This window comes from Sander vitreus, chromosome 17, assembly GCF_031162955.1.
Source record: "Sander vitreus isolate 19-12246 chromosome 17, sanVit1, whole genome shotgun sequence".
NCBI lineage: Eukaryota > Metazoa > Chordata > Actinopteri > Perciformes > Percidae > Sander > Sander vitreus.
In genome coordinates, this window is record NC_135871.1 from 12,286,318 (window position 1) to 12,302,528 (window position 16,211).

The 16,211-nt window shown below is 43.6% G+C and overlaps 1 protein-coding gene across 5 annotated transcripts in view; it reads left to right on the forward strand.

Moving 5' to 3' along the window:
* Window positions 1–348: 348 nt before the first annotated feature.
* Window positions 349–16,211, forward strand: part of tacc2 (transforming, acidic coiled-coil containing protein 2) — a 41,542-nt gene continuing 25,679 nt past the window's right edge. For 4 of the 5 annotated variants that reach the window (XM_078272491.1, XM_078272492.1, XM_078272490.1 and 1 more), the window contains exons 1-3: window positions 486–570; window positions 3,932–10,105; window positions 10,969–11,574. In XM_078272491.1, coding sequence (XP_078128617.1) covers window positions 4,083–10,105; window positions 10,969–11,574 — 6,629 coding nt within the window. In that variant the 5' untranslated portion in view covers window positions 486–570; window positions 3,932–4,082. Of the gene's footprint in view, window positions 571–3,931; window positions 10,106–10,968; window positions 11,575–16,211 lie in introns of all 5 variants that reach the window. The other variant, XM_078272493.1, reaches the window with a different exon arrangement.

A 16,211-nucleotide genomic window follows, 5' to 3' on the forward strand; every position in this document is an offset into this window, starting at 1 on the left:
AGCTGCAGATATTTGGCAGTTGCACTGAGCCTGGAATAAATTCTAGGCTTGAATGATGGAAATAATCCTTTAATCTCAGTAATGGTATAAGAAAAGCAAGTTGAGAGACAACGATAGAGACTCCAGTCAACATGACCTATGCATTTCTACACAAACAACACTTAATAGTTTAACACATGGGGGGAGTTACTTGTTATTGATGTTTGGCTTTGAGCATTGAATCTGTAGGTGTTCCCATGTTAGTCCGCGACATGCTCACACTTGTTTAACTACACACTATCATGTATAGTGCAGCAGAGACTCCAGCATGTAGCTCACTACGATTATGTTTTGCTTTCTCACGTAGGCTGAAGCTCACGCTGAGAGTTTGACCCAGAGGGACAACGGAGCGCTTCGGACTGAAGCCTCGACCAGCCAGCAGAGTCTGCTGTCTCAACCAGTGCTCCCAGACATCACTGGAGAGGAGAGCGGAGGTGCAGCTCGAGATCAGGAGGAGCTTGAGTTTCCTCATGACCTGCTGCCCAGTCTAGACTTCAGCAGTGAGCTCAACATCTGGGAGTCCTCGCTGGGGTAAGTTGAGGGGTCAAACACACACACACACACACACACACACACACACACACACACACACACACACACACACACACACGCACACATACATACATACACACACAATTATGAGGTAAAAACTATACCAGTTTATATCTAAATGTTATAATAAAACTGTGACTTGATATCACAGAGAGTATATAGACATGTTCTTGCTTGGCTTTTAATGGCTGCTACATTTCTGAGGAAATGTGAATCATGTGAATGTCTACTTTGGTTGCTATTCTTGAATTCTCTACGTTAGATAATAATAATAATTTATACTTTATTAATCCCACAAGGGAAATTACAGTGTTCGATGCGCAATAACTTGGCCCCATAAAATACCAAATAAACACTGTGTAACATAAGGTTTTTTATTAAGGCCTAAGAAAAGCATTTTCTAAATCGGCATCTTATTATAAGCAATGGGGACCTACATACACCTCCAAGTTTTTACTGCAGTTAGAACAGTTGTGATTTCTATATTTGTGCACCAATCACAGTTTAGCAACATTCAAATCACAATGTGATGACAGTTGAAGAGTTGTTCTTGTCAAACCACATCTGCATAGTCCTAAAGAAGCAAGCTGATATTTGTGCTAAACTCTTATAATACATATGAATTAATTATTCCCCCCCTCCTATTGAATTCAAAAGTCTTAACTTTGCTTTGATCAAACTTTTGACCAATGAGCAGTCTATCACTTAATGTTTATATTACCAAGGTTATTTCCCCAAGTAAAAAATATAATATATTGATTAGATACACCAGCCTTCACTGGAAGATGCATTCATGTTTGTATTATTATATTGCATTACTGTAGAATAATGTATTGGATATTCATTTTGCTTGATTTGTGGCCTTGAGGGAACAGATTTGTACCAATTATTCAGTCAAGGTGAAAGTTAATCTGATATTGATTTGTTGTGAATGTGTGTGTGCGTGTGTGGTGTGGGTTTGTGTTAGCAGAGCTCAGACTAGCTCAGGTAAGAGGAAATGTAAGCAGGTGGACCCCCTGCTGGCGGGCCCGCAGCATCACACGGAAGTCAGTCGACCCCCGGTGGTCCTAGATGCAAGGTACCACATAGACTCAGCATGATGGGGGATAGCGAGTCTGCTGTGGGAGTGTGGTCAGCAGGAATGATTAAGAGTAACACCAGGGAGCATGGAGTGGAACAAAAAGATAACCGGGTTTTCAAATGTTTCTAACTTATATTGGAGTGTGATGGATATCGCCTGTTTGGGTGTTGCCTGTCTTAGCAGACTTGGCTTGAGTTGTGGTCGTTTTTATTTATGCTTTGGTGAATTATGTGCAGACTGGCTTAATGTTCTGTTTCAAGTGTTGCCTGGCATTCTGCTTTTGTCTGAGAGCTGAAGTTGATTGCACTAATCTGTTTGAGGTTTCAATGTATTCTGACAACCTGACTCATTACAGTAGTATACTTATTATTGTTTTAATTCAATTTGGGTTATTTAAGAAGGGGGACAGGGACAATGAATAAAACGCATTATTATACATGGGCTAAAAATGCCAGAATTTCCAGCTCGATGTGAATGTGTAAAACTAAGGGGAACACAAAAACGAAGTAAAAAAGAAAACCATGAAGTAATGAGGGACTACTTAGTAACCACTCCGTATGATGTACCACTTGGGGGGTGCACAACAAGAGTAACTAATGATTAAGTAATAAGTAATGAATGAATTGTTACTAGTTTGTGCTCTAACTAATTATAATAATCAATACAGTATATCCCTGTCTGTTCTCCAGTAACTAAACAGTATATACTTTATAGTCCTCAAATCAAAGTTATTCAGGAACTACTCATTAACGATTTATTAATTATCAGTATTTGTAAACTACTCACATTTGTGTGTACCGTATTGTAAAGTGTTACCAAAGTAAGTACTGTGCAAACTTTCATTGTATATATCAAATTCTCAAACTGCAGAAATAGAGAAGATAAAGTTCCTGCTTTTTAAGCCAAACACTGCAGAGTAAGAGGACATGCGCAATCTTAAAATGCAATACTGCGAGAAGCACCTCCATTCCACCTCAGGTACTGTAGATATGGCAGGCAGCAGCTTGTTGCATAGCAAAACCTTCCAGCTGCAAACAGTTTAATCTATTTTGCTGCTCCGCCCTTTAGTAGGGAGTGCCAAGTGAATTAGATGCAGGCTTGAGTGCAGGTTGGTGAGGTGAGTGAGTAACATGTTGTCAGTGCAGAGGTTGCGTCTTTATGGTGAGACTGTATGGTGAGACTTTATTAACCAATCACATGCATTGACGCGTAGTGAAGATATTTCTCACTTGATGTATTTACATCTGAAAATGATGAGCAGATTTCAAGATACCAGCTGATGACACAAGTAATACATAATTAATTAATGATGGTGGATCTATACACTCAGTGAGGCATTAAGATTAGGGTCCCACAGCATTAGCCTGTACTGCTGGCTAATAGTTTAGCAGTGACTCAGCAATTACAACTGAATGGCACAAAGCTAGCCTGTTAGTTAAAGGCATTATAGCAAGCACTCACATTATGAACCTAGCTGTGTACTTCATGGAGTGCTTTGCAGGGCAATGCCACTGCTTTGATATCTTCTGATATAGTACATTATGAGGCAGGATTTTTGGTGCATGAGCATGTATATGTAAGGTTGTTTATCTGGTGACATGGTTTATTACAATCACTCATTACTATACTTTACATACATTTTTTGTTTTTGAATTGATTGAAATAGTATTCATTGCACCGGTCAGGATGATTGAATAGACAGTATTGCTTTGTATACATAATAAGCAGCCTAAGACATTTCATAGTGGTTTCTATTGTACAGTATATGGATGCTACTACAATTCTTAGTAGTTGCTACTAGTAGGATTGTTACATTCATGCTGCTAGTACTAGGTTCATACTTTAAAGGTTAGCATTAAAAATATAGGCAATGTTCCAATACATAATTAACCAATTCAATTATTGAATGAAAATTCATTGTTAAGCTTTTGGCGCAATTATAAAATCAGGCTAGGCTTAGGAAAATTGTATAGTAGCTACCTAGTGTAATGTTAAATCATGTTTTGGTGTGTATGAACAGTCCTGCATGTTTATTAACAACCATATGCTTACAAACAGCTGGTATTATTTCTTGTAAGAGAATGTACATCTCAGACTAGGCATTATGAGTACAGTTTTGTGTGTGTGTGTGTGTGCTTATCGAGTGCAGTGTCTGAGCATGGGCTTCTGCTCTGCCAATAGCAGCACTTTGTGGCATTGTGGAATGACCAGCTGTCTGCCTGCCAGGCTTTTAACTGTGTCACCTTACCCTCGTCTCAGGCCTCATGACAGCAACCCAGTTCTCACAGATGCTCAGCCTTCACCTCGGCCCGCTGCCGCATCTGACACGGGTGTCCGACCCTCGACGCCTTCCCTATCTGTGCTCCTAGATCGGGAACTCAAACAGGCCATCCAGGAATGTGAAGAACAAATGGCCTCACTGGGCATACTTAATCCTACAGGCCCCCCCAGCACCACGCCTGGGAAGGTTAATGATGTAGGGAAGAAAACTGGAGAAGTGATGGTTAATAAATTCAATGAGTCATCGTCACTGCCTCCAATCATAGTCCAGCCAGGACATAGCAACGGGGGCCATGGAAACAAGGGTACACATGGAAACAGTGAGACAGCAAGCAGTCAGAAAGATACAGTTGTGTTTAGTTTCAGGAATTACATACTGGGCGTTGAGAATAGTGCCGGTGCAGCAGGGACGGAGAGTGAAAAAAAGGCAACACAGAGCTTTGATAAATGTCCAGAGATTAAGACAGAAAAAGAAACGGAGATAAATGAGCAGAAAGAAACACTCACACATACACAATTAGAAACAACAACAGATGTATTTAAGGAAACTCAAGAAGAAGTTGCGTTTTCTGAGCAGAGAGACAGTTATAGAGAGGAACATGTTGATTCTAAAGCAGGCATCGAGGAAAATGGCACTCTAGATTGTAATGCAGTAATTAGGGAGAAAGACACAGTGGCAATAACGGAGATTGTAGACATAAAGAAAGAAAAGTGTGATGAGTCCAGTACTACCGTTTGTATAGTTCAAACGGGAAAGAAAGGTCAATCAGTTGATGAAACATCAGAGTGCAATAATCTTCCTTTAAAGGATAAAGATGCATTGTCAGAGATGCAGAGTTCTCCATGTGACAAACAGGCTGGGCAGGACAAAAAGGCAAAGAAGAAAGACAAAAGGAAACAAAGGAAAAATAAAAAGATAGAAGAGAAGAACACAGAGACTGGACAGAAAGCAAAAGCATTAGTACAACCTGACGATGAATTACAGGCTGTGTCTCTCATGAATGCCGGAAATCACCGAGATTCAACAGCAAATACAGAATCTGTGTCACAGGCAGCTCTGACTGTGATTTGTGGGGAACAGCCTGATAATGGGTTTGCCTCCAAGCAACAGCTGAGTCCCGGGGGAAAGCCCAGCCCCAGCCCCCCACTATCATCCTCTCATAGCAGGCAGGATCATCTTACTGCCTGTTCACCTGCGTCCAACCAGGCTCTTTCACAGAGGCCTCATCAGTCAGATAACCACAACCATACAGACGCCCCATGTGGCATGAATCACAGCTCGGATGAAAGCCCACAGCCGAAGCAACATGCAACCGGAGGTGTCACAGACAACCAAAATACAACCATGACACATGTCCAAACTACAGTTATCAATCCAGCTGCTTCTGCTGATAATAGATCAGATGCACAAACACAGGAGTTAACTATAGTTACCTCAGAAGCAGTGATACTCACACAGGAGAATCACAGCCCACTCTCCAACATCCGGACTTGTGTGGGAGAGAGCACCGTGGAGAGTGCCCTTGAAGAGCCTTTAGTGGTGGTTGCTGCGTTGCCACTGGCAACACCCATGATGCCAGAAGTGATAGAAAGCAAGGGAGAGGGAGAAAGCATGCGGCGTGATTCATTGGAGAGAGTAGTTGCTGTAGCAGTCGCAGAGAGTGAGAAAGCAGTAGGAGAGAAAGATTTAGGGGGAATAGAAAAGTGCCTCAGCTCTGCAGACGAAGAGAAAGAAGGACTCCTGGACAGCCTTCCTCAGCTCGCATTAATCTGTTCACAGGGAAAATGCTCTCTTGCATTTTCAGCCAAAGAGGGACAGGCTGCATCTGAGGAAAGCTGCAGCAGCAAAATGCCACACAACTCGGCTGAGACAGAAATGAAGGGACCGGGAGAAACAAGCGTTCACAGTGCAGACACCGGGATCTCACCAGCTGAAGAGGGAGACAGAGAAAAGGAGCCACTCCGGTTAGAAGCCTATATCAATACTTCTCCCTTTGGGCTACTCACTGGTCCTGATTGTCAGGATTACAGTGCTGTGGGATTGGAGGAAGCAGGAAGAGGGGGAGGGGAGGTGGGAGAGAGAGGGCGGTTGGCTGCAGAGCACAGTTCATTCAGCCAGCCAGAAGGCTCTGCTAGTGGGGTGTCATCAGCCGATACAGAGAGACGTCCGCCCACCGATGTTGCCGAGTCACAGCTGAAGTCACAGAGCTGGAGTGAGCCGATTGCTACCATCCCTGAGAGCATCTGCACTGAACAGGACCGTCTTTCTCAACCCTGCCAAGAACAGCATGGAGCAGCCATCTCACCTCTCCCCACTAACCCTGAACAGAGCTCCAGCAATACAAACAGAGGGGTAAGGGCTGATCTCAAACAGAATTTAATTTCAGAAGAAGCATTGTCTTTGGGACACATTTGTAAGGAATCATCCATCACAGAGACAAAGAGAAACAACGGCCAAGTCTTGCTGTCTCTAATCTCACCTCAGCCTCTGACTACTTCACAACAAATCTCAGTCGAGCGACAAGCGAGTAACATTCAACAGGTCCAGCCTGAAAGTAGCACAACAGAAACCAGCACAGCCGTAAGTGCAGCAGCAAAGTTCCAAGTCCAGACACAGAGCAATAGTGGTGCTATGTCTGGAGTGGGTGTGTACGTATGTAACAGAAGTCGAGGCAACAACAGAGTTCACTTTGCGGACACTGTGAAACAAGAAAGCAGTTCCTCTGTGGATCACAGGAACATGTCGGTACCAGCTATGGACTGCGCCTCTTTGCCTCCACTGACTGTACATGAGAGTTTGCACCATGCCGTGGTTGAGGCCAGCTACACCTTCCCAGAATTTCTCAGCTTGAAGAAACCAGAAATCCCTGCAGATGCAACTCCTGCCAAGGATGAATTAGCAATACGGAGCTCAGCCGACTCTCCTAAGCCACAGAAAGATGTCCAGTTGAATAAAGGAGATATGGGGACCAAAGATACCAAGGAGAACATTAACATAGATCAGTCAGGTACCAACAACTTAAAGACAAACGCAGTGGATTTACAGTCAGCGACTGAGGCCTGCTCAAAACAGCTTCCATGTCCTACCGAGAAGAATCGGACTGGTGACGTAATACAATCCGCAGAAAGTGCCGTCTCTGAAGCTGATCATCCAACAGTTGAACAGGTGACAGCAAAGGTGACGAAGCAATTAGAGGCAGAAACGGAGAAGGAGGGTGTAAGTCTGTGTTTGTCAACTGAGAAAGAGATAGATAAGTTACATGCTGCGTCTAAAGGCTCAGTCAAGGCTAGCCAGCCCCAGGTGTCCCATTTAATATGGGATGCTACTGAAGGTAGCCTACATCCTCTCTCCTCATGTTCTGTGCTTCCAGCTGACGATGTTACCTGCAAACCTTTAAGTGATGTCTCCACTGAGTTACCTGTTGGTCAGCTCTCTACGGACCTTGACCCCAGTTCAAAAGCCGAAACTGTGATCTGCACCGCCTCTCTTCAGACAAAGCCTAGTCACCCCAGTTATCAGCCTCCCACCCAATTAGATCAAACATCTCCTCGTGAACTGGTTACTACAGATCCCATGAAAGCTAGTGAGGAGTCGAAGCCCATCATTTGCTCTGCTAATCTGACAAAGGATGAATCGGCGACGTCAGAAGTGACAGCCTCTGACCAGTCAATTCCTGTTATTGAGCAATTTGCCGGTAATTCTTCTTTTGTCCTGCGGCCTCCTGGTCCAATGTTGAGTCACTTGGAGTTAATTTCAGACTGTGATATCTCTCTTCCTGAGCAGACCGATAACAGCAGCGCTGATAGTGACCGCACCAAAGTCTCTGGAGAGGTGGATGGCAACAAGAGCAGGGAAATGACACAAATCTCTTTAGCACACGATCTGGAGTACGGTGATGTCAACGTTAAAGCAGATGAGACTTGTCCAAAACTGGAGAATAGAAATGACGCTAAGGAGACTGTCATTGAATTTGAGTTTTCTGTGATTAACAATGTAAATATTCCATTTTCACAAGAGGAAAATCTGTCTCCTCCTCATCCCCCTGGTGCAGTGGGTGTACTGGCAAAGGGTGGGTCTGATAATGTAATTTCTCTATCCCACTCTGAGCCAGGCCCTGTTGACATTAAACCTGTTATTTGTGAAGCATCCATTAAGGATTATGATGGAATTAAACAAGACAATATGACAGAGAAAATGGGAGCTCAGACATCCACGCTGTTTGCAGAGGAAAAGAAAAAAGTTGAAGAAGCAACAATGGTTTATCAAAGGGAAACGGCAGACAGCAGTAAGATACAGACAGGAAAGACAGACACAGCACCACAACAGAGTAACGGGCAAGATAAAGAGGCTGTAGAGGAAATTGGAGACCTGCAGCCACATCATAAACATAAAGTGCATAAGACTGAATCACCAATAATAAGTGATATAAAGGAGGAAGTAGAAAGGAAGAGTGGCATTGTATCTGAAAGACAAACCAAGACTACTTCTTTATCTTCTGACAGACCTGCTGGGTCATCTGAGGACATGCTAAATGCTAAGGTAGATTCTGTTAGTGAACCTCAAACTGTTCATGAACCGATTTTGCGCCAAACTCTGACAGCAACGCTGGAAAGCAGCTCCGACAGGGACACGGCACCAGATTTGAATGCAGCTCTTGGCCAGTCACAGTCCACACCAGAGCCCAACTGTTTTGCTCAGCAACAGGAGCAACAGGAGCAACAGCAGCGGTGTTTGTACTACCTACAGTGTCTGGGATCCAGACATCCCACACAGGAATTGTCAGGTGGCTGTCTAGAGGGGGGAGAAAAGACTAACAGTCAGGTCAGGCAGAACCAAGCACTGGTTCCAAGTGTGAAAGGGGTAGCAGAGGGAGGAGACGGCTCTGTTGGGAGTTTGTGTCAGTCAGGAAGCAGCGATGAGTTGACAGGGGATGATGGCAATGAACGAGTGATGGGTGACGGAGAGGGAGCACAAGCAGGGGTTGATGTGCCGTTTCACCTTGCCAGTGATTTAAATAAGAGTAGAAGCGCTGCTGAGAGAAATGCCTCGGCTGAAATAGGGAGTGTAACAACTGGCTCTTATGTAGATGAGACAAGACAGGGGATAGATGAGAATGAAAGCCCTGCATTATGGGTAGTTGGGTCAGATACAGACACTGAGTTTGTGAGTGATCTGGTTGGTAAAGGCCAGCAAAAAGGCATTCTATCAGCTGCCTGTCAAGACCAACATGGAAAACCCGAGACCTCGAAGAAGACTGCTGTATGTGTTGAGTCTGCACCACAGGAACATGAGACTTCACCTTTCCAGATCTCTGTTTCATCAAAGGTCAGCACAGATAGTCATGGCATTCATACAGTAGTTATTCCAAGTGCAAACCAGGCTGAAGAAATTCACACAAAGATATTCAGTACTCTGGTCGGGCACCCCGAAACTGTGGAAAAGGATTTCAGTGCTGCCACGGCTGTAAAAAGCAACGTTAGTCAAACTGAGGAGTGTGAAATTCAGGATACAGTGTGCAGGCCTCTCAAGCTACAAAGCTTCAGTAAAACCTCTGCCACACAAAGCAGCCCAGTAGTACAAACATCCATAAAAGGCCCTGATGTAGAGGAGATCACAAAGGAAGATAAAGCACCTTTGGAAGAAGAGAAAGCTAGCAGCCAGGGGAAAGGACCAAGTGAGATCAAAGCATTAAACAATGAAGCAGTGAATAAACAGGAGGTCAAAAATCCAACCGTGAGTGCTAAATACAGTGGCTCAACTGGTCTTTCTAAGGCAACAGAAAATGACAATGATATAAAAGATAAAACAAGTCTTGATGTTATCGCAGGCCCATCTGTTGTTTCGTCAAAGTGCCCGGGACATTTTGCATCAACCCCTCCTGCAGCCCCTACCCAGTCAGAGAAGCCACATGATCAGGTGTCTTTGTCAAAGCCCCAAGACGATACTGCGGTGAACCTCATTGTTGCCGATTCCCACCATGAAGGAATATCTCCTGAAAAAGCTCCTGTCTGTGAAGTGTCTGTGAACACAGAGGCTGCCGATGTGTCAGAGAGTCCGGCTCCTGGACCTCCAGCTCGAGAACCAGATACAAACTGGATACAAGCTCTAAAAGAAGCCGCATCCCAATCTCAGAGTAAACAAGAGACATCAAGGTAAATGTGTGTGTGTGTGTGTGTGTGTGTTTTCAGATGAGAAAAATGCCTTCAAAAAAATCTAAAATATCCCTTTATGAAACCAGATTAGAGAAGTACACATGAGACTTCACGCTGATAAAACTATGTCAATGAAAAATAAATGCCATGTAACTACACATGTCTAAAAAGGGCTTCCCCTTAATCTGTTACACAAAGTAGCATGTGAGCATTATATATCTGCTCAAGTACCCAGAGAGAGAGGCATATGTGTAGTTTGTGTCACCAGCCACAACAATCAGAACTACACCTGAATAATTGATAATTAATTAGGTGGACAAATGTCAATAATTATTTTGTTGTAAAACTGTGATGTTCAGCCTATTTATCAGTTGTTTAGTATTCACAGATTGCTGCAGTTATTTTTTTTTTTACAACTTGGCATTCCAGTAACACCATGTACAGGACTTGTTTGGAGTGATATAGCACAGAGCAGCGGGACAATGAATATGAATGAGGAGGTAAACACAGAGCTGCACTTTGTTTGTGACTCGAGCTTGGGTCAGATGACTGCCGGTTGAAGTCTTGTGGAAGTAATGCAGCCTTTTATATTCAAAGGATGACATCAGCTGTGACATCGTCCCTGCTCTCCAGGGCAAGAATGAGCCTTTTCTCACACTGCTAAACACAATGCAACAACAGCACACACACACACACACACACACACACACACACACACACACACACACACACACACCTTGTAGGAAGTGCCCCATAACCACACAAGCACACACATTTGTCATGTGTCAGTCATTCCTTGTGCATGTGCTATAAAGTAAACAACAAATCCCCCAACCCTCTCTTCTCTTGCATTGTTTTGCCAGACCCCTCCCATCTCTGGAGTCTCCTCAACTAGAGTTTCTTACTCCAACTGAGGAGATAGCTGCTCCTCTGAGACAGGAGGAGATCCCACCACCGGAGCAAGCAGCAGAGAAGACAACAGAGATCCCACCTCTGAATCTTGTGAAGAAGCCAGTGGATCTTCCTGAACCTTTAAAAAAGACAGTAGAGCTCCCAGAGCCAACACAGCAGACAGTAGAGCTCCCAGAACCAACACAGCAGACAGTAGAGCTCCCAGAAGAAACAAAGAAAGTAGAGCTCTTAGAACCAACCAAGAAAGAAGAAGAGCTCCCAGAACCAAAAAGGGAGCCAGTAACTTCTTTAGAAATAGTGAAGGGGCTAGCTGAGCTACAGGAACCAACGAAAAGCACAAAAGAGCTCCCTGAACCAACAAACAATGAAGTGGAGCTCCCAGAACCAACGAAGACAACAACAGAAGAACCAGAGAAGAAGCTGATCAGTGAGCTTCCAGAGGAGCTAGTGGAAAAACCTGTAGAGATCCCAGCTGAGGAGCCATTGAAAGTGCCAGCTGAGGAAACTGCAGCGACAGAAACAGTCCAGGACCCTGCTGAGGAGCTTCAGGACAGCGGGTGAGTGCCCTCGTAACATCATAAGATTAATAAATATTCAATTACAATTGTCCCACTGGAGATTCCAGTGAAAGCCTACTTTACCAGTTTGAGGAGTAACGTTTCCCTGTAAGGATGCTGCCAAGGGACGGTTTTCTTTCAGAGCTCAGTCAGAGTCTGGATAAAAAAAAAAACATGTCTTTATAATCCTCAATTGACTAAAATCTCAGGATTATAGCCTTTTACCATTAAGAACAACAGGTTTACATAGAGACTAGTAATTTTGTGGTGGACTGGGTTTCCAACAGGAAACCAGACATCAGAATGATTTGTATATGACCTTTTAGTCCTGATAGTTTTCCTAAAACTTATCATAACATTTCCATTACAGTGATGTGTCCGAGACATTTTATTGCAGTTAATTTATTTGTGAAAAGGGGGCTCTCAGGGGGAATTGTGCTTCACAGCTCAGCAGCTCTGCCTGTCACACATTTAAAATGGATTTCCATGCGCTTGGAGAGTCCCCTCGGCGGCTTTGTTTGGCTTTCAGACACCTCGAGGGCGTCTGGTAGGTTGTTGCTGTCTGCAGCGGTTTAACAGTCTGATCGGACGAATGAGACGGAGTCTCACAGATTTGTACCGGATTGGTGAAACAGAAGTGAACCCTTTATGTTGTTAAATCTGCTGACTAAGTTCAATACACATAATAAACCAGTGAGTCGTTCTGTTCAACCTCCATGTGGGCATTTATTATTTATTTAAGCATTTTACAGCTCTGGCTAGACTAACTTTCCATGTATGTCATTCTTCTACTTAAAAACTTCACATGTCACTAGAGTGTTCATTGCGCATCTAAGGATGTGCTGTGAAAGTAGTCTTTTTCCAGTTTATTTATTATGTAAGGAATGTCTGTATAAATGACACATGATATGCTAATTCAGTTAAATCTGTGCTGCTGATTTCTTTTTACTTAACTGAAGCTTTTCTCAGCTTCCTCAGTTATCTCTTCTCTCCTGCTGCATTTAAAGGAACCATCCCACATGCCAGAGTAGCACTTGTTGCCTGTCAGTCACAACACTTGTCCCATCACTGCTGTTGGAGACAAACGTTTATTCAGAGTCGGAGGGAGGAGGAGTGACAGTGCTATTTCTACTATAGGTTTCATCAATAGATGAAGTTACACTTGTGTACGTGTGCCAGAGACAGAAATGTGTGTGTGTGTGTGTGTGTGTGTGTGTGTGTGTGTGTGTGTGTGTGTGTGTGTGTGTGTGTGTGTGTGTGTGTGTGTGTGTGTGTGTGTGTGTGTGTGTGTGTGTGTGTGTGTGTGTGTGTTTCCCCCCGCCCCCAGAGGCTGTCCTAGCTGTCAGTCTGCGCAGCTTTGTGAACTGAACCCTGTAGTGGGAGGAATTTGGGCAGGCACTCAGCCCCACTGAAGTCATTTTCACAGACCAGACAGAGTGGAACAAAAGCCTGAGTTTCGAGAAACACTTGAGCATGTGCTGCGGCGTGAGTGTGTATGACAGAGTCAGTCAGAGTCACAGACAGAGGAGAGAAGGACTGGGACATACACTTATTGGCTCTGGTGAGTTCAGCAGGCACTCCGCAGAAGTCATTTCCATCACTTACTTGTAGTTAGCTCTGAGGTTGTTTGATGGATTCCTCCATGGCTGAAAGCTGGGTGAGTTGACAATAAGTGGGTACCTTATTTCTTTCTGTGTTTGTGTGTCTACAGTAGGCGTTTGTGTTTAAGTCCCTCCAGGTGGATGCAACAGATGGTCTGTAGGTAACACGTGCTAATTATGCTCTGTCTCTGCTGACCTCACCAGATGGGAGGAGGGGAGGGACAAATAGAAAGATGAAGGGACAGAAGGCAGTAAAGAAGGAGCAAAGTTGCGAAATTAATGGTGTAAAAAAAAAAATGTTACAGGTTAGAGCATGTTGTGCGCCCCTGGCCTACTTGATGTGGAGGCTGGGTTGGCGAGACACCTCAGTATTAGTACATCAAATGTTTAGCTACTGTCTGTGAGCTCTCCAAATATATTGCTGGCATGGTAGACTTTTGAAATGGCCTAGCAGGAAATGTATGCTGTGTGACATGTGGCATAAAAGTCTCCCATAGTTGTTTTAAAAAAAATGTATACAACTAGTTTTAATAAAATGTAATAAAATCTTTTGTAAAGCCATTTTTACTCAACACTATGGAAATGGCTGTGACTACTCAGCTTGGTATGTAGGATATTTCTCATCCATGTTTTTGGAGTACAAAGGAAGTGGGATGTGCTATAGCCCACATTGTACTGTACTGTAAATAGACTAGTTACCATGGCAATTGTAGGTTCATGTGCCTTTGTTGGCATAAGTGAAGTAGATAATCTCATATCCGCCATTCATTCAACCACACGTGACTGACTTTGAGTAAAATTTTAATCTTTATTGTTGAAGAAGAGAATTGGTAAAGTATGCGTTTGCAGTATATACAATGTGTTCTTGAATGTGCTGTGTGTTTGTGTGTGTCAGGACAGTATGAGCTAGCGGCTGGCTGTAGGACAGAAATGGTCCTCATCATTGCAGCACTAACTACCTTCAGCTGGTTTTATTTACAACTCTCTATTTATCATTAAACACCCTGCCGTGTGTGTGTGTGTGTGTGTGTGTGTGTGGCTTAAAGACAGTATGGTCAAAGTAACTTTTGTTTACTTAATGCTCAGTCATGAAACAAGAGGTTAGAGAGTCAAGGCATGTATCCTTGGACTAGCCTTGTATCTGGAATTGCTTATGAGGTGTTCTAGAGTAACGCCCTGCACACTGCTGAATTACCAACAGTACAAAACTGTATTGGACGCTGTCCAGGTGTTAATGCCAACGTAAAACTATACTGACGTGAAGAAGTGTGTTGCTGAAAAAGAGCACATGTGCTCTCTGTGACTTGTGGCATTCATTTTGTTATGGTTATAAATCATTTGCTAGTTCATACACATGACATCATATCTGGAAAAAGTTTGAAAGCTCTAGCTGTTAACCTGACTGGGTCAGCTGCCATTATCTTCACTTTAAAGCCACTGAACCAGTATACTTTACACTTGTGTCCAGGGTAATCTTATTTTCGGCCAATTGTCTCTTCTCTATACGCTTGATTTTTGTTTTTTTTCTCTATATGCTCCATAGCAGTTTTTGTTCGTCTTTGGAGACCGCAGTGAGTCTTATGATAGTTTGCTCAGACTGTGTTGTGACTTGGTTGTTTCTATTTCCAGGCTGCATGTGCTTAGTTAGCCACAGATGCCAACATATGTATAGCTTTGGCCTGCTGGTGTAAGTCGCCGACTGCGGATTTGTAACGAGAAGAATGGGACCAAATAAAAATTAATGTATGGATTTGTAGGACATTTCCTCTTCATGCAACCATCCTGCATCAATTAGAAGATTCTGTACTTTTAGATAATGGAATGAGAGCAACCATGATAGCAACCAGACTTATGTTTAAAGGAACACGCCAACTTATCGGGACTTTAGCTTATTCACTGTAACCCCCAGAGTTAGACAAGTCCATACCCTTCTCATCTCCGTGCGTGTTGTAACTCTGTCCGACGGTTCCACGGTAGCCTAGCACATATCCTGGAGGTAACCGGTTCCAACTAGCCTACTGCTCCGAATAAGTGACAACATAACGCCAACATGTTCCTATTTACATGTTGTGATTTGTATAGTCACAGCATGTACAAATAACAAGGTCACATGAGACACAGCCATCTTCTAACCGTATACAAACTGGGAACTATATTCTGTGACTATACAAATATACAAACTACACAACATGTAAATAGGAACATGTTGGCGTTATTTTGTCACGTCGTCGCACGGAGATGAGAAGAGTATGTATGGACTTATCTAACTCTGGGGGTTACGGTGAATAAGCTAAAGTCCCAATAAGTCGGCGTGTTCCTTTTAATGTAAACTATAACTTGCTACGCCCTTGAGAAAAGCACACACCCTCATGAAAATATTATTAAATTCTGACTTTACTGGAGAGAGAGAGATGGAGAATAACAGAGCTCAGTTTCAGTCTGAAATGAGCTGGAAGGGACGTTTGGAAAGTTCAGCTCAGCAGACAGTTGACTTGATGCTTGAGTATGGTAAATGTGCTTTAGTTGATGGAGGTATTGTGAAGCTCACGTCTGCAGAAGAGGCTACTGGGGTATTTTTAGAGCTAAACAGGAGGCATGCCCCAAGTGGGGAACAGCTGCATGGGCGTCCATCGCATTGCCTGTCAGATTAGACAGCCTACCAGTCCCGATAAGACTGGCCTGGCTCAGGGCCAAATCCACTCCACCAGGTGGCCAATGATGACAGAGCCAGACAACCTAAAGCAGGCTACTTCACTGCAGAGGGCAAGTAGAGCAAGCAAGGGAAACATGGGCTATCATGTAAGGGGACTGGTGGGAGGAGTTTCGGTTTTAGTTCATTTAAATGACAAAGCGTTCTTAGGATGGTTAGAGTGAGCATTTCATATTTCAAGTCACTACTAGGGTTGACTGAGGACACAGAGCAGAGTGCTCCGTCTTTCTCTACTTTGAGGTAAGTTTCGGTCATGGTTCATTTGTGTAGAGTAAAGTGGAGCGTGTCCTCAGATGGCTTTCCAAATCGCCGTACTTGGCCTTCTT